The following is a 19,727-nucleotide window of genomic DNA, read 5'->3' on the forward strand; positions in this document are numbered from 1 at the left end:
GCAAAACAACAGAATCACAGACTTGAGAGGAGGAAATGACAGTAGTAGGTCAATCACAAACTTGAGAGCTGAATTTTAAAATAATAACCTATCACAGGAGAGACACAGGACATTAACATTTCCTCTCTGTCTCATCTAGCAGATTACGATTTATACCAAATCTCTTCATGTGACCCAAAAGACATTTACACTTCTATAAAGTTTTAGCGACCTCTGAGAGACAAATTCAGAAAAGAATGGTCAAAACCAAAGCGAGATATCCTGACCTTTGGTTACTAGATCTTAAATTTATCAGAATGGAGTTCAGTAGCATGTTTTTGTTAGACGTCTCCACATCCCCAATTCTACTCTGATGACATCACTATGACATCACCTGGGTTGTAGAGGCAATATACAGCTGTATATTCCCCATGACGAGTAAACTGATCTTGATTTGGAAAATTGCTTTGATTACCCCTTTTGAAGAAGGCAGAAAAACACAAAAAGAAAAACAACACACTGGCCCTATACTAATACCGCGTCGATTGGTGTCAAGGTTCCAAAAATATGTCGAGAATGACCGGAAATATATCGCATTTACCTTCAAAATTAAGTGAATTAGGCCTGATTATTTACTTGTTTAACATTTTAAATCAACTCCTGATTCACACTGTATATATTTTAGTACTTAAAGGTCCATTCTATATATGTTATTCCGAAGCAACAATATGCCGTTTCAACAATTGAAACTGCATATTGTTGCCAAAAGGGTTTTATTCTGAAATACTGTCGGAAGTCATGTGTATGTTACTGCCAGAATTGACACTTTTGCCGCCGCTGACGGCTAAACGAAGCCAGACGACAACAAGAAACGCACGAGACATCACAGACAGCGGGAAGCCTGCCTCATTGTGCTGAAAGGTAGGTGAAGGGCTTTTAATTCAACACAAACATGGTGGCTTTATTAACAGGCGGCATGTATTGCAGGTGCTGTAGAGCATCTTATACTCCTTTTTCTCTCTCTCCTCCCACTGAGACTGGTCTATTGTAGAGCAGCTGTACTGGACCACCAGGTTGGCAAAGGTGCGTGCGTGACAATATGTGTGTAGCTACTTAAATAAAACAGTACGCTCATAATAGCGCTACTCGACCAGCATTTACTCCAATATTGTTGAGTTAGCATTTTCTCTGTCGGCCAGCCTTTTGTGTGTGTGTGTGTGTGTGTGTGTGTGTGTGTGTGTGTGTGTGTGTGTGTTCAGCACGCTTTGTTATATATGACCCCTGAGACTAATAAGAAGACCCTTCTGCGTGTGTGTGTGTGTGTGTGTGTGTGTGTGTGTGTGTGTGTTAGGTGAAAAATGCCAGGGATATCAAAGTTATCATGCTACAAACGTTTAATGAAGAGACGAGCTTATGAAATACACTCACAAACAGTGCTGATGTGGTTCAAGTGACACCCACTCCACACCCACCCCCTCACACACAGACACACATAATACCCATTACACCCCATTGGGCATAATAATAATAATAATTGTTTTATAATGTCAGGACACTTGAAATCATGTAAAATGTCAAGAAAAAAATGAGAGGAAAAAGAACAACATTGTATCTTCACATCAAGGTAAGGTGTGTGTGTGTGTGTGTGTGTTGCGTGTATGAGTGTGTGGGTGTGTGTGAGTGTTTGCGCCTGGCAACATTTTTTTCTTTATATATTGGCGCAGCTGAGCAGATGGAAGATGGTAGGAGACGGAGGGAGGAGGGGCAGTGATGGAGGAGGAGGGGGGGAATAAATAAGGGAGTAATGGAGGGGAGGATGTCGGGAGGAGAGGAAGGAGGGAACATTAGGGGTGGGGGCTGCAAGCGAGGGAAAGTATAAAGGGAGAGAGGAGAGGGAGAGGATCCTGAGGCAATGGAGGGAGTTGAGGATGGGAAGATGAGGAGGCAAGAAGCGGACAAAACAGTGAGGGAGGATAGCAGGTGGGACAGGAACAGAGAGATGAAGAGGGAAATAGGATGGAGGTAGAGGCAAAGTGAGGAGGAAGAGGGTAGCAGATGGAGCTCACAGCAGTGTATGTTTGGCTGTTTTTGTAGTTCAGGTGTATAGTGATGAGCCCAACTGGGAGCTATTTTACTCACTACTTTTTTACTTTTTTTGTTTGTATTATTACTTTTTAATTTATAAAAAATAATACAGGGCCAAGCGCCTAGTTAGTTTCACATGTAGTAAGTCCAGGGAACTTTAAAGGACGGGTTCACAGTTTGTCAAGTGTGTCTTAAAACAACAGTCAGGTGTCCATATGAACAGTGAAAGAGGTTTTCCTTGCTGTAATCATTCCTCCTGTTCATACTGGCTGTTAAAAGATCCCCTTCAAATGTGCTTTAAGTGTAAGTGATGGAGGCCAAAATCCACAGTGTGTCCACTAGGAGTGTGTCTGAATCCAAATATGTTATTTGGCAAAGCACAAATAGCGTTTTTTTGTTGTTTTTTTACGGACATTTAATTTGTACAAATATTTTAAAAATGATTTGTTTTTCTCTTGAAGGGAGTCACATCCACCTTCTGAATGCTGTACATTTCCTAATTTGGACATCACTCCCAGAGTTGGGGGTGTTCCCCAGAGATAAAGCTGAGCTACTGACACAAGCGAAGTGCTTTCAAGGGACTCTACATAACCTGTTGTTTTCCTTCTCCTTTCCACAAAGTTAAGTTGTAAAAAATAGGCAGTAAATGAAAAGTGCAAAGCAAGAATCACCACTAAAGTTCTTCTCTACATGTTACCTGCTGTGTTGTCTCTGTGTTATGGGTGTATAAATAGGTAGAGGTCTGTCTGTGCATTTGGGATGCACTTGCTTTAGCTCAGTAGTCAGTGCAGTCGTCTATGATCTGGGAGACTCGAGTTTGAGACCTCCTTCGTAAGACTCCTAAAAAAAAAGCATAATAAAAGCAAAAACTGGATTTTTACGGCTATTTCCACTTTTATTTGAATATAAATACAAATATTAATAATTTTGCTGCCTCAACAAATAGAGATACAAATACAAGCACTGGGCTCTCTGCACATCCCTAATGTCCACATAGTCATTTAGTGCAAGAATGTATTTAAAAGTTGATGTGAAGCTTATATGAGGCTTCATCAGTCTGAGTTAGTCATATCAAGTGGATATCTGACACATTTACAGTCTTTTTAGCATCAGTTTCCCTCTTTGTGTTTCCTTGGACAGTGTTTCCCTGTTGAGCTGTGGTGGAAGTATAGTAACAAAAAGAGGAACTTTGGCACTAAAAAGATTGTAACATTGAAAGATATCTACTTGATTTGACTCATATGGATATCATATATGAACGTTCATATTAGCTTCAGATAAACTTTTAAATACATTTTTGCACAGGACGACTGTGGATTTTGTCCCCAATCACTTCCATTGTAAGTGCATCATGAAGGGATCTTCTTGTGGTCAGTATGAACAGGAGGAATGATTATGGCAAGAAAAACCTATTTCAATGTTCGTTTGAGTTCCTGACTGTTGTTTTAAGACAGACTTGAAAAACTGTGAACCCGTCCTTTAAGGTGCTCCTGGGGATGAAAAAATAACAAAGAAACAACAGAACAATGACATCATGATATACAAATCATAAAATCTAATAAGTTTCCCTCTGCAGCAGCTTTTTCCACACACTTGCAGTCAGTTAATCCAAAAAAACAAAAAGAGAGAAAAATAAAACAGTACTAACAATAGTAGTAGTAATAGTAATCAGACTCAACAAATTAATAACATCATGGAATTTATTTGGGATATTCATTTTGTCAGAGACAAGCTGATTTACAGTTTCTGCCACCTAAAAGAAAGAAAGAATGGTTAAAAGCACCTTTAAATGTATGAATAACATATGTAAACATTGCCCATAAACTGTAACACTATATACATAGTGTTATACATGAGATGCACCAAGAAACACCTGAAAGACAGAGCGAATGAACATACAGCAAATATGCCATCAGACCTAAAAATCTATAGCACATAGCAATATAACACATTGTCGATGATCATGGGTACAATGACTGTGTGTTGAGAGCAGAAGGAATAGAATGTGAATAGATTTATTTTTAGTACAGGCAGACTGGCACATTAACACTGTATTATTGGCCAGTTTCAGTTTATCACATACTCAGTTGCCAGTTTATTAGGCACACTGTTCCTTTCTAATGGCAGAAGTTCCTCATCTTTCTTCCACCTCATTTATTTCAGCGAGTGGAAGAACACCTCTCAGTATGTAACCCCGTACAATTCAACAGCAGCACAAACCACAGAACCAACAATAACCATAAGGTGAATCAATTTGTGTAAGACGGGTTCAAGAAAAACGGAGCATTATAACCTTTATGAAGGTTTACTGCAGGGTTGATGTATGTAATTTGCATTAGTTTAAGCTAAAAAAAAACTGGCAACTGAGTACATATCAGTATCAGTGTATATTTCAGCAATACAGAAATGCCAAGATATATTTGAGGTACTTTAGGGACACCAGAAAGCACCGACATATATGTAAAACTTTCATATTGATGTTGGTAACAGCATGAAAAATCCAGTACTGGCCAGCTCTGATTTTTTACCTTCCTCCTCCTGCCGTGTGTCAGGTTGCATCTTTGAAAACTTCCTTTGAAAAAGAAACTGCTCTTAAATCTGTCTGAAGTGAGCTGTTTTCTTTTCTACGTCATCATCTCTTCCACTCTTCCCTTGCCTGAGGTGTTGTGTAATGCCTACTCTAGCATAAGCAGCAATGTAAGCGTGTGTGTGTGTGTGTGGAGGCAAAACTGAAGGAGGGCAGGTTTCCATGGCAGCCACAATGAGCTGTAGCAGCAGCTTTATGATAGCAACGTACAGATAGATAGATAGTGTTAAAGCTGGAAATGTCAAATATAGTTAAATGGTAGGCTGTGCCTCTTTGTTCTCCTGTCCGTCTGTTGTATTGTGTATGTTGTCATGGCGATGTTTAGATTAGTTACGCCCACATGCCCCCCTCCCCTACCTCTCTCTCTCTCTCTCTTTCTTTACTTTCCTATCTTTGTCAACCTCTCTCTCGCTCTCTCCGTATGGATGTTCAATTCCAGAACAATCGCTGGAGCTCCATCCACCCTTGCTGACGTCATTGCCTGCCGTGTGTGTGTGTGTGTGTGATTGTTGTGCTGTGTGTTGTGTTGGGAGGAGTTTGCATATGATTCCTGCAGGGCTGTAATACAAACACGCACATTCAAAGCCATTCATCACAAGAAGAATCTGCAGATTTTCAGTACACACTGAAGGAATTATAATAGTAACCTGTGTTTTCTTTGCTGAAAAATCTGTGATTAGCAGAATGCTCAGTGCCTGGAGACCTGAGGTTGGAAGAGGTTGGCTAAAGAAGTTTTCAGGCAGTAGTATGACAGGGTCAGTCTAGGCAGAAAAGGAAGAAACTGCACTGTAGAGGTGTTCTTAAGCAAGACATTTAACCCTCACACTTCTCCAGCACAGCTGCAAAACCCAACAGTAGAAGGCTGTGGTTGCAGAAAATACAATGGAAAGAAACAGTAAAGGCTGAGGTAATTCATTTTTTGAAAGGGTGCACTGGTTAAAATATGTGTCTGATCTAATGTGAACATTACTCTTGCGTGTGCATCCAGGAGTTTTTACTGAACTTTGTCACTTGAGGGTGAAAACTGTATTTCCAACATACCTTCTCAGCAGATTAAACAAAAAACGTCACTCTCCTCCTGTTTGCTGACCTCACTGTTACAGAAAAAAATCTCCACTCGGTTTACTCTATCTGTCTGTCTATCTGTCTATCTCTGTCTCTCTCTCCCTCTCTCTCTCAGATTGACTGAAGCTCTACCATGCCTGTGGCCTCCACCAGGACAGAGCCTGGTGAGACCACACACATTCCTCCTCATTAGCTCCTATCACCATATGTCTATTCAGTATGTTTTCTGTATACACGTATGCCTGAATATCCAGTTTAAAGCCTCTTCAATGAGTAAAAACATGGATAAGAGTACAAGAATATTTGACTTTAGTAGAAGAACTACTATTTCTTTTAAATATGACTTTAGAAAAAGCTGGATCAATCCTGTTGAACTCTACTCAGGTAATAGTAGCTGCCAAGGCTGCTCTTTGTAGACGACTGAGGGAAAAGAGGTTCAAAGTAAACTCAAATGAGCACTGCATAGTATTGCATTTCCATAAAGTTGAGGGACTCACAAGAGACAGATTAAAAGAAAGAATGGTCAAAATTGAAGCAGCAAGGTCAATGCAATGCAGATCAATAGCATCTTTCATCACAGCCTCCATGCTGGGTAAATCCCCATGTGTTTCAAAATCTACACTTCTTGCCAGGCTCTCTGTTGATTTTTTTTAAAGAACTTTATGAACATCAATATTTTAATAAACAACATTGAAAAGGTGAGGACATGAAATAAATTTCACATTTCACATTTAAGGTAAGTTAAATATAAAGAAGAGTAAAAAAAAGAAAAGAAGTCTGTGATTTGTGTAAGAATTGCAAACTAAAACACACTAAATTGGTCTGTTGGTCAAATTATTTAATTTCATGTTGCCCTTTAAGTATTGCTCTGTGGAAAATTAGCCCAAAAGCCCAAGCAGAGATGACATCACTATGACATCATCAAGGTTGTTTTCTCAGACTTTAGCAATATCCTCGATAAACATGATACAATTAATTCAGCAGGCTTTGTAGTACTCCACATAATGGGTAAACTAATCTTAATGTGCCAAATCAAATCAACTTTTATTTATATTTTTAAAAAATATGTATTTGTTTGTTTGCCTAGTATCTGGCTACAAGGACATAGCTGTTAGTTAGTAGGCTATAATTAGCTTTATGTTACTAGTTACTATTAAAGCCCTGGCCTTAACTATCTACTTCTTTTTACAAAAAGGTTAATTTAGTTCAAGTCCCTGTGTGTGTGGTTTGGCACCTCCCAGGCACTCCCAGTGGTAGCATTAAAAAAAAGGCACAGTGGCAGAAATTCATGCTGGTTGATATATTCGGGTTCTGAATTAGACACTGACAATGAAGACCTTAAACCAACACATACACGGCACCATTTTGGACTTTGATTATTTTATTATTAGTAGCACTTTTACAAACAAAAACCTATTCCAGCAGAATAATTTGGAAAATTCTATGATCACAAAAAATTTACACATATGGGCTTTCATTTCAAATTTGAAGGGAAAAGGGCACTAGTGGGGTTTTGGGTTTTTTTGTGAGTACAAATAAAGCCAAAACGATTGATATTACATATCAGACTTTTAAAACAGCCCTGCAGTTACAGCCATGAGAGCTCTGTCTCATTTATCAGTGTCTGATTTCCCTTGTCCCTTCCCTCTTCTGTGTGTGCGTGGCTGTGCATGTGTGTGTATGTGTTATAGTGCCCCAGATGTTGGACGCAATGAGCGACAGCACCAATAGCTCCACCACGGCCAATGACCTGGACCTCATCTACCTCAAAGGCATCATGGAGAGCCCTCTGGTGTGGTACACACACACACACACACACACACACACACACTTACAGAACTGTGTGTATGTACAAGCATATTCACTAGTAAAGACACTTATGTGTCTTTATCTGTCTGTACTGTACTTAAAGATGCATTTCTATCATGGTGTTGTGTCTGTGTGTATCCATGTTTTATGTATATAACTGTATGTGTGTGTGTGTGTGTTTGTGTGTTAGGAGCAGGAGGAAAGCCTGAAGGAGCCACGTCTGTCGGCGGTGAGGGAGAACAACGTTGAGCTCCTGCAGGAGATCCTCAGAGACCTCGACCCCTTCACACAACGCTCCGACACTGCAGCTGAGCTCTCCCGCATACTCGTACAGCCTCACTTCCAGGTGTGGAACACATACACACAGTACAACATATTGTATTATTACATTACATTTAAAATATGGTCCACTGTCAAAATGTCTTAAAATAAAAACAGCAAAAAAGCCTTAATAGTAATACATTTTTTATATTTTGTGACTAACATTGTATTTTTTTTTTCTTTTGGTTTGTCAGTCTCTACTGGAGACTCATGATTCAGTGGCGTCCCAGGTCTGTGAAAGCCCACCCCCCAGCCCATGTGACTTTGTGGATAATGATCTGGAGGATGGCCACACACACACCCTGCACCCGCCACCTGATGCGATCCGCATGGTGGGCATACGCAAAGTGGCAGGGGAGCATCTGGTAGGTAACATTATAGCATTAACATATATGACACAGCTGATTCATTCTAAGTAGGTTTGCACAGTTTCTGCTCCAAACTTTCCTAGTGCATTTAATCTGTGCATCAAAAATGCAGTAGTTATATTTTAATCAAATTACTGAACTCCAATTCCAGGACATGTGCAGTTTGTCTTTACTTATTACTGTAGATGTTGATTTTATCATCATGATGATTGGAACAATAGCCTACATGAATTGTGTTTCAGGGTGTGACATTCAAGGTGGAGGGTGGTGAGCTGGTGATAGCCCGCATCCTCCATGGAGGGATGATAGATCAGCAAGGACTGCTGCATGTCGGAGATATCATCAAAGAGGTAAGGTAGACCATTAAAGGTACCATGTGGTGTTTTTGACCACTAGCATTTTTTCCGTTGTGTTAGTATCATGCACACACATGAGGACACATACGCACGAGTATTCAGCCAGATTCATATCCTGTCAAACTATTCTGCTAATCAACAGTTGGTTGCAATAATGCACCAACAAACGTAGCACAACACCAACAAAGGCAGTGAAGAAGAAGACAGGTACTGAACTTTACTTTGTTTACAAAACTCCACAGGGCACCTTGTGTGACCTTTACTCACCAGGAAGTTTTGATCTCTCAATAAACACTATATTTCTTTAACTGAGACAGTGGTTTTTAAAGGAATAGTTCAATTTTGGGTGGAAATATGCTTATTCACTTTGTTGTTGACAGTTAGATAAGAAGACTGATACCACTCTCATGTATTATGCTAAATATTAAACTACAGCTTAGCTTAGCATAAATACTGGAAGCAGGGGGAGATAGCTAGCCTTGCTCTGTCCAAAGAAAAAGTGAATATGTAATCACTTATCCTTGTCCAATCTTAACTGTGGAGTACCTCAATGCTCTGTCCTGGGCCCTCTTTTTTTCCTGGGTAAATTGTCATCTTCCATTGAATCTGGTGCCACAAATATACTAATTTGCGTGTCAATTCATAAACTTTCATCCACTGTGCTGACAGGTGAATGGACGAGAGGTGGGCCAGGACCCCAGGGTGTTGCAGGAGGAGCTGCAAGCCACCAGTGGAAGTGTGGTATTGAAGATATTGCCCAGCTACCATGAAGCAATACCACCCAGACAGGTGACAGATATAAACACCACAGACAGACAGCAGACATACATGATAATTACAGGCATAAATTGTGAATCTTCACTTGCACTTTTTTTCCAGGTGTTCTTTAAGTGTCACTATGACTACGATCCGGCCAATGACAACTTGATTCCCTGTAAGGAAGCGGGGTTAAGGTTTGAGACAGGGGACATCCTGCAGATAGTCAACCAGGATGACGTCAACTGGTGGCAGGTGGAGTACAGAAGCACCGTGTGTCTGTGTATATAAATATGTGTGTGCATCAATTTTCACTTCTTTATGTTAATTTGTGGATTCTACAGCAGATAGAAAGATGTTCAAATTCTGATTTCCTTCAGATTCAAATTCAAATGCTTGTTGTGAAAATAACGGGAGACGGGTGAATATGGATGGGTGACGAATCAAAGCAAAAACCTGAATAAATGAGTGGAGAAGTATAACGAATGCAAATGCTTCTACACAGGTGCACTGCGTTGTAAAATTAAGCAATTAACATCCGATCATGCTCTGTGGCATGTATACAAATGCTGAGCAGGCCCATTTGATTCTGATTTTGTATCAAGATGGCAAGAGGAAAAGATGATAGTAGGAGCTTCAGTCACAAAGACTGCTCAACTGGCTAGTGTTTCAATAGGAACAGTGACTTAAGTGACATCTGCATGTATATGGAATGAAATTAGGGTCACATTTATTATAGCTGTGTATCACCATATCTGAATGTGTGAAAACTTTCTGTATGAATACATCCAAATGTGTGAATGTGTAAAAACGTTTTGATCAAACTCCATTTTTTTTAAAAAACGACAATTTAACATAACGATGATTGGTGATGGATCACTTGTTACCTAGTCATTTAACTTACATTTTTATGGAAAAAAGTCCACATTTACCCACAAAATAGGTGCCAAATTAAACAGTGGCTCCTAACGTTACTTTATTTTTTAAAATATCATCTATGTTGCTTGTCTTACACCTACAAACAAGGCCTATTTTGAATTGTGTATTTTTATTTGGGAGTTTGGCATGAGTGTTGTTAAATTCAGAGGCTAAGAGGCTGTTCAGTCGGGGCATGTTTTCAGGACCTTCAGCAGACATGCCCCCTGTGTTTCAGAGCATCCCATTGGCTATTCAGGAGGAAGCGTCAAATGTGAGACAAAAGTATTTGTACTCGTAGGTTTGATTTGTACTTATTGATTTGATTCGTAGCTGTAAACTTGGGATTCACACATACAATTGAGTTCTGTGGTCACTTTTTTTCACCCACAAACAGATAAATGTGCAACTGCAAACTTTTTTTTCTAACTGCAAACAAACCTTTGTGCAAATCTTCTTAATGCACTCACACATGAGAAATTATTTGTGGAAATCTTTTTCATTTGTTCACAAAATGTCATGCACAGCTGTAGATCTTCTTACAGATTCAAAAATTAAATCTATTCATTCAGATATTTTTTACACATTCAAACATTTGAATTCATTTCATCAAAATGTTTTCACACACTCAGATATGGTGATACACAACTACATTACATATGACCCTAATTTCATTCCATATATTTAGATCTATTGGAAAGACATCAGTAAATAGGGTTGGAAATTGTGGTCGACAGCGCACATTTTATGACCATGCTCGTCCATTAGTGTGACATATAAGGAAAAACAGAAGAGCAGCTCTTCCTGAGGTGACTGAGATTGTCAATGCAGGATGTGATCAGACTGTGTCAGCAATTACATCGTGTCGACAGTTACATAGAGAGGGGTATTATAGTAGGGTTGCAGTACATAAACCCCTCGTTACAAAGATGAATGCACATTTGAGAGTTCAGAGGTGCAAAAACCATAGGCACTGGTCTACAGAGATGTGGAAAAAATTGATTTTGTCAGATGATTTATCCTTCATATAGTATGAAAATTATGTGGATCATATGCTATGGTCTTTGCAGTCACCAGATCTCAACCCAGTTGAACACCAATGGGAGATTTTGTATTTTGTTAGCCAGCGCTCTCCACCACTATCACCAAAACACCAAAGTAGGGAATATCTTTTGGAAGAACGGTGGTCATCCCTCCAGTAGAGTTCAGAGTCTTGTACAATCAATGCCAAGGTGCACTGAAGCTAATCTGGCAGCACCTGGTGGCCCAACACCTTACTAAGACACTTTATGTTGGTTTACCTTTAATTTGTCACCCGTCTATACATTCTCTGTGTGTGTGTGTGCTATTCAGGCACGTCATGTGGAGGGTGGAAGTGCGGGGCTGATACCCAGTCAAATGCTGGAGGAGAAGAGGAAAGCGTTTGTCAAGAGAGATGTGGAACTGGCACCTGCAGGTGACTGAAATAGCACAGTGAAAATGAATTAAAGACTTTGATAATAAATAAAAGAATATTTAATAATGAAGTAAATTTTAAGTAAAGGTGCTTTAAGTTGACAAATATAGTTGTCTTGAGTCAAAGATATAGCCTATGGTTTTAGTAACTATGTTCTATTGATTCTTCCCTAAATTGTGTGCTGCTGCTCACATCTTTAGTCTTCTGCTATGTTATGCTGCCATCTGGTGGTGAAATACCAGGTCTGCAAAGAAATGCCCAGGAAAATATATAAATCGAAGCACATGGGACACCAGTTAGTTGGGAGTTTTAGCTCAGAGGAGCTTTCATAAACCCAAGGCTTTCATTTCTAAATTTAACCAAAACTCCAAATGTCTCTGCTCTGCACTGAGTATAGTTTGAATATTGAGAAAACAGGCTCCAAAACCACATGTTGTCTGAAGAATATCAAGATGACAGGAAAGCCCAGAGATGTCACAGTCATGTTTTTCAAATTCATCTTGCTAATAATAATACTAACCTTTTTAAGAATTTCTGTTTGTGTGATAGGAAATCTGTGTACTGGTGTTGGAGGGAAGAAGAAGAAAAAGATGATGTATGTGACCACTAAAAATGCAGGTAACAAAACTTAATTACTATATTAATTAACTTATATAGCCCTGTGGTTTAAGTATGTGCTTGTAGGCCTTAAATTATATTGCTTTCCTCTTTATTTGCTTTCTAAGTCTTCCCTGTTTACATCTGTAGTTTCACCTGTGTTCTTCCCTCTTTGCTTTTCTCTTTCTGTAATCCCTCCTCCCTTTATTCCTCTCTCAGAGTTTGACAGACATGAGATATTGCTCTACGAGGAGGTGGCCAAGGTCCCACCTTTCAAGAGAAAAACTCTGATTTTGATTGGTGCCCAGGGTGTGGGGAGACGGAGACTGAAGAACAATCTCCTTCTGAGGGATCCACAACTCTTCGGCACCACCATTCCATGTATGAAATCTAAATATATTAAAGTAGTCCATTGCTAGAGTCATGGTTTGAAAGGCACTTAAATTACCTGTTGTTTTTTTTCTTTTTATAGTGTTAACACTGTAAATGTCTACATTATGCATTAATCAAACAGAGTGAACATAAGTGTGATGTTGTTTTCTTATAATTATCGTTGAGCATGGTTTAGTTTTTATAGTTATGTTTTTTCTGTTCATTCATCCATTACTGTTAGTAATAACTAGGACATGTAAAATGTATCATGACTTTGTACGAGAGGGAATTTCCCAGGAAAGTCCTGTCAGACAGAACTTTTTGAAAACTATGTTAAAGTTTTGATGAACTATCAAATTATCCAGATACAGCCACTATAAATCCCTTGTTTCAGACGTTTGCTTTAGCTTTGGTGCAGTGTTGCTCAATAAGCAGGAGTTATATTATGGAACAATCCTGAAGTGGTAATACAGGCTAGAGCGGGGTTTGGATTATTCAGTACAAATATTTTTATAAACCCACTGAACTTTATTTTGAATTCTTGTGGAGATCCAAAAGTTTCCAAAGATACCAAATATGTTTTAGGAAAATCTGTATACAATTATGCACAAGACATCCAAAATATTTCTATTTGATGTAATGATGCAGCCATAAAAACATGGAGTCTTGAAAATTTCTCTCTGTGTAAAGAACTTACAGCTTCAGTTAATAGCAGGAACATACTGATACAGGTAAAATGTGTGATGCTGACAAAGACTTTAACAAAAGGCTTATACGACCGGGTTTTTGTGTCTGTCCTCCAGACACCTCCAGAAAGCCCAAAAAGGGGGAGCGCGAGAGTCGGATGTACGCCTTCACCAGCCGCAGCAAGATGGAGACTGACATAAAGAACGGGCGCTATCTTGAACATGGAGAGTACGACGGCAGCCTGTATGGAATCAAGATTGACTCCATACATGAGGTGGTGGAGGCAGGACGTGTCTGCATACTGGATGCCAACCCTCAGGTTCAACACATACAAACACATACAGTTACATTATGGAATCACCAAAAGACAAAATAGAATGTGGCACCAATTGTGTTTTTTCAACTTCAAATTTTTCTAGATCTGGCCACAATTTCTATTAGTTATATTAACATTTTACCACGTCATTGTATAGAATGTGGATGTGATGTATTTTGGCCACAGAACAACTGCCAGACAAATCTAAACAACTATTTTGTTGGTGAGTTTTGGTTTATGCCACAGTGTATTTAATACTACCACAGGGGAGCACCAAAATTGGAAATTTTTCAAATCCTACACTGGTTGATTTTTAGCCATATGGGGGCAGCAGAACACACTCTATACACAACATAATAATACTGTATAATATCCTTCATTTATATAGCACTTTTCAAAATTATGGTTTTCAAAGTGCTTTACAGACATAAAAATAGAAAATATACAGTGCAATAGAATAAATGCAACATCTCCTTATGAAGGTGTTATGGTAAACATTATAACAAACACATCCAACAGACATGACACAACATTAGCACTGATTTGTCAAGTCATGTCATGTTTCTGTCCACCTTACACATGCAAGACCGACATTCACTGTCCTTTTAGCTCGGTTTTGGTCTTCACCAACTTCTGAGAAAAATATCTCTTCAGCTGCTAAATGCTCCACTATGTTCACCAGCCAGTCCCTTACTTTGTGTGTCTGCTGTTTGGTGCTGAGCATAGCAATTTATTAGAGCTTTTTCTGTGAATGCAGCTGCTGCAAGAAACAGAGTTGATGAGAGCAGTGAGACTGAATCAAGACAGTAAAGTTTTGGGGCATAAAGCCAAAGCAATAAGTAAAAAAATGCTAAAACACTCCATAGAGCTGAGGAAAATCGCTGAGGCGGGTGATAGTTCTCTGTGGGTTGATCACTATGAGTGACCTTTTACATTACACATAATAATTTAAGCCACTGATAATATAGAAATATTGATTAGTGCAGTTTTAAGGAACCAAAATGAACTTCTCCTTCAGTCATTATTTTCCATGGCACTTCAAGCTTCACATACACTGACTGACCAGAAAAATAGAAACCCTTGTGCACTGTAATGTAATACAACTATCCCGCTATAAAATACTACCTTTGAGAAAATTATTCTTTTGAATTGTTGTAGACACAGTGTCACAGAGGTATTTCTTCAACTCTATGGCAATTTTTGAGCCTGTAGCATGTGGTGTTTTTTAGGGATGTATTATATTTTTGATTCTTCACAAACAGCACAGAAACATTTTAAGTATGGTTGTATTTATTTGGTGTCATGTGCCGTCCTCAAGGGCATCTTAACAACAGACACTGTAGCAGAGTACAAAGTTACTCATTCAATGTCATGTGTGTGTATTCATATTGCATATGTGTGTCCATTCTAGTCTCTCAAAGTGCTGAGGACCTCCGAGTTCTTGCCGTATGTGGTGTTCCTTCAGTCTCCAGACTTCGAGGTCCTCAAGGCGATGAATCACTCAGCTGTAGAGGCAGAGGTGGTTAATAAGACACTTACGGTAAGAAACATTTACTGTACACACGTGTAGAAAAGTAACAATTTCAGCTGTGCCAATTGTGGAAGTAGCAAGCAACTAGAGATAGTGTGATTTCTGTCTTTTCTCACTCTCACATCCTCAACAGTGGGTAAAGCCAAGTCATGTGTTCTCTGTCTCAGGATGAAGAGCTACAGAGGACATGCAACGAGAGTGCTAAAATCCAGGCGGCCTACGGTCAGTATTTTGACCTCAGCATCATCAACGACAACCTGGACGAGACCTACCGCACTGTCAAAGCCGCCCTGGAAACAGTTTCTAAAAACCCCCAGTGGGTCCCTGTCACCTGGGTTTTCTAGAAAGAGGCTGTCGAGAGCAGAGGAGGGAGGGAACGTAAGGAACAAGAAAGACGCATTGAAAATATACCACTGTGTAAATAATGGATATTCTTATTTCAATTTTCATAAGTTTCCACAGTGATTAAATCTGCCTTTAGCAGTAGCTTAGCATCAGAACAAAACTATGTTCTTGCTATAAAGTAACAGTGTTGCAGGATAACATACAGAATATTTTCTTGTCTCATCCATTATTTAAACAGGGTTCTATTTTTCAGTGTAGAAAGTACAGGGAGGATGGAATAGAACAAAAACACTAATGAAGTCCTGAATGTCAGAAATTCAGATTTTACCTGGACACATCAAGTGTGTGTGTGTGTGTTTGTGAGTGTATGTGTGTCCCTGTTTGTGGCTGGACTTTGGAGTGAATACTTTTGTATGTTTCTAAATGAGTTGTGCCATTACTGTTGATCATCAGCAGACTTTGTCATTGTTTACATTTCATGAGACAGATCAGCACCCTTAATCTGCAAGCTATGGGGGGTAGTAACATTTACTAGCAAACCTGAGGCAAGGGCTGTAACTAAAGATTCTTTTCAATCAACATTGATCTACTGATTATTATTCCATTTAACTGACCAAATCTTAAACCTATTAAATGTGTCAAATAATGACAAACACCCATCATAAGAACCCAAACAGATGTCAAAATTGTCTATTTGTTGGTCTGACAGTCCACAAACCCCAAAAGTATTCAATTTTTATAATATGAAATAAAAAAGGCAAGCCATTTGACACAATACATTTTTGAACATTTGATACATGTACACATGCAACACTGTGCATGTGAGCAAATTATGTGTAAAGCAGATTATCTGCAACACAATCATGCAGAAGCCACAGGAATGTAAAATTAGGTCTTATTGGAGAATGTTATACTTGACAAATTAAGTGTGAGCGAGTGGCGAGTGACAAGCAAACCTCACAGTTCATCCACTCTCTGTCAGTGTTGCAAGCGTTGGTTGCCTTTCTTGTTTTTTATTTATTGTAGTGACACACACAGACACTCCAAGAACACAAAAAACTTATAGAGGTGATAAAAAGACAAAAGCACAACAATATGCACATTAATATTAATAATAATAGTAGTAAGAGGAAGAAAAAGCCACATCTGGAACGATCTGCGGGGTCTAATTGGTTGTATGCAAGTACTGTGATCACATCTAACAACCAGGTCACAGTGGAGGACTTGTTAAAATCTGTATCATTATAACCAAGTCTGTGTGAGAGTTGTTCCCAAATGTAGTGTCAGCTTTTCACATGATACTTGGTTCTCTAGGTCTATCTCATAGTGTCTTTTTTGCCATTGTTAGCTAGCTAACTAGCCAATAAGCAACTGACAATTTCTTGCTAGCAACCTAGTTAATAAGAACTGAAAATTAATGATAACAATTTAATTATATTCAACTACTGGCAGCAACTACTACAGCTACATATTGCAGCTAATCCGCAAATCACATATGTATTGACATTGATGATAGTGATGATTAGCTGACTCAGGCTAGGCTATAGCCAAACAATCCCTTACACCAGTGGTTTACAACCTGTACATATTTCTCCTAGTTGTTGCTTTTTCCTTGTGACTTATTTGTTAATTGTACTACTTTAAAAAAAAAAATATTTATATAAAACAATGACACAGCTGGTAGACAAATGCAGACAGTGATGAGGGGTCATTGCATTGTTTTAAATGGTCATAAGCCAAAAACATTTGCTTTCACTTTGGGCTGTCGCCAACCACATAATGGTTTAAAAGTTTGTGAAACATAAATTAGCATCTCAAAGCTTTTATTTAAGTAACATAGATTCCACATGGCATTTGCCTTCCACCAGTATCCTTGTTCTTTTATTGGTACTGGAGAAGTCAGCCATGAAGCGATCAAACAACAACGTGCTGAAAAAAAACTACCGCCAGGTGTGAAACTGTAGATTCTGAGGTTATGTAGCAACACGCAAGCTTAGAATATCTAAACGTGAAATCAGTCAGATACATCAGTTGAAAAAAGATCAGTTTATACTCATGAACACAGCCAGTTTTACCCAAGTTCTGAGGACCCTCAGCATAGTTAATAGAGGTGGCATTACATTACATAGTTGAAACCCCTCAACATTAAAACACACATATACAGAAAACTTTGTACAGAAGCTCTATTTTATTACAACATTGTATTTCATAAGATTGAGTAATTCTGTTCACACATTGTCATTATTAATTTGCACTTTTTATTTTGTAGTATTTATAATTTCACCTCTTTGTTGTATTTATTAACTCAATTGTAAACAGTTTGTAGATAGCATGTAGATACACAGTGATATATAGATACTGATATAGTATGTATGAGATTCTTGCCTAGTATTTACAGTATGTGACACTTCAGTGATAACTTTGAGAATGTCATCAGTAAAGACATGTACATGGTACCTTATGAGTGAACAACACAGCAATAATTGAGAGGGAAACAAGATAACACAAGAGCACTTAGACAGGAATAAAGTGCTAGAAACAGACTAAAATGAAGCAAATAAAAGTGTGAAAGTACAAAGCAAATTAAAATTTTAACAAATTTGCTTTTATTAAATGTTGTGTTGTGCACTCTTAGGCCACTGTACATGTAACACTGTCCATGGTGCCAACTGCAGAAAGCTCCTTGAGCAGCTTGTTTGTACTCTTTTATTGTGGCAGCTACTGAATACTTTTGATGCAGAATAAATTGTTTAGTGATTAATGTAAAAAAAAAAAAAGTGGCTTGAAAACAACAGATAATTGTCTGGCAGCTATATCTGGATCTCTGTTACCTGGAGTGTTTGGTATTGAGATATGCCGTGTTTGGACATTCCAAAACCTCACTTTGTCCTTTTTCTATGAAATCTCATGAATGCAATAAAACCATTTTAGTCACTGTATCTTTACATAATCACAGTAACATGTAAGTTGGCTTTAGCAGTTTTTATTCACTTCCTTAAAAAACATGGCACATTGACAATTTGCTTTTGGAATAAACAGCTTGGAACCTGGTCATTTAGACATAGAATATGAAGCCAACAGCGTAACATCATGTGTATACTGTATATGCACTAAATATGTACCACTGAAGGGTTTCATTTCAAAATGCTGGGGTGAAAAACTGTTACTTTAAAGAGGTACTCTGGTAATTTAGTACAGCTCGTCATAATGTTTAGTGACTCAGAAGATACTTTAAGAAGTATGGTCAAAATTGAAGAAGCAGAGGCTGAAATATCCTGATTTTAGGAGCTAGTATGCTACAAAAACACTACATCCTACATTTCCCATAATGCAAGTCAGTAGCATCTCTTCATTAAACAATTCCATGCCTCCTAAATGCTGTGTTTCAAACTCAACATCCTCAGTTTTTAATGTAGGTTTTCTGTTTTAAATCTTGTCTCCAAGCCTGATGATGTCACTATGACATCATCAGACTTAAGAAAGATCCTCCTAGAGCAAAATTTTAAAAAAAGCATTATGTAACTATTTTCACAGACTGAGTAGTACTCCCCATGACAAGTACGTATTGAGGTGTAACATTTGTGGAGTTCTCCTTAGCTTAGTCCTATCACTGTAAATGGACTCAGTTTCAAATGTCTAATTGGAATGCAATTCTGTAATCAACAGTAAAAAGTTTTACCTTGCAACTTTTTTCTCATCTCTGGTCTGTTGGGAGGTTGACCGAAATCCCCAGAAAGCTCTCGTGTACAATGACGAGTATTGTTTTTAACTGGTTGTGCAGAAAGACATGGCACTTGTGCTCTACACACAGTATTAGTAGCCTCTCTTCAAAGCAAATTTTTATTGTCAAACTGTTGGTTGCAGAATCAGACATTGTTGATGCTTCTGTCTATACTGAATAAATGACTGATTCGCAAATTGAATTAAATAAGTTTTGATCTTCTGTTTCTTTTTTGTAGACAGAATTTCTTTTCTGAATGTGGTTACAATCAGAAGAGACTCATACACAGGTTTAAATAAAGAAAAGGAAGGAAAAAATATTATTTTATTATATTATATTATATTATATATTATTAAAATATACACAGCTGGATCCTGGACTTTCTCACTGCCAGAACTCTGGTGGTCAGCTTGGGCAAGAGCCACCACCAAGGTTATATACTCATCCTCCTCCTGCACAAC

The 19,727-nt window shown here is 38.4% G+C and overlaps 1 protein-coding gene across 2 annotated transcripts; it reads left to right on the top strand.

The window, feature by feature from the left end:
- Positions 1-341: 341 nt before the first annotated feature.
- mpp2a (MAGUK p55 scaffold protein 2a) lies at positions 342-19,488 on the top strand. Of its 2 annotated transcripts, none has more exons than XM_067615994.1 (14): positions 342-900; positions 5,832-5,880; positions 7,408-7,508; positions 7,716-7,871; positions 8,041-8,211; positions 8,457-8,564; positions 9,240-9,359; positions 9,450-9,581; positions 11,595-11,697; positions 12,247-12,315; positions 12,514-12,675; positions 13,470-13,672; positions 15,081-15,209; positions 15,368-19,488. In XM_067615994.1, exons 2-14 carry the CDS (start codon positions 5,850-5,852, stop codon positions 15,542-15,544), a joined length of 1,662 nt encoding a protein of 553 aa, XP_067472095.1. In that variant the 5' UTR covers positions 342-900; positions 5,832-5,849; the 3' UTR covers positions 15,545-19,488. The 2 variants fall into 2 exon arrangements, with proteins under 2 accessions (XP_067472095.1, XP_067472096.1); XM_067615995.1 differs by lacking the exon at positions 342-900 and adding an exon at positions 3,912-5,558.
- Positions 19,489-19,727: the final 239 nt, after the last annotated feature.

The sequence above is a fragment of the Thunnus thynnus genome, chromosome 17 (genome assembly GCF_963924715.1).
Source record: "Thunnus thynnus chromosome 17, fThuThy2.1, whole genome shotgun sequence".
Classification (NCBI taxonomy): domain Eukaryota; kingdom Metazoa; phylum Chordata; class Actinopteri; order Scombriformes; family Scombridae; genus Thunnus; species Thunnus thynnus.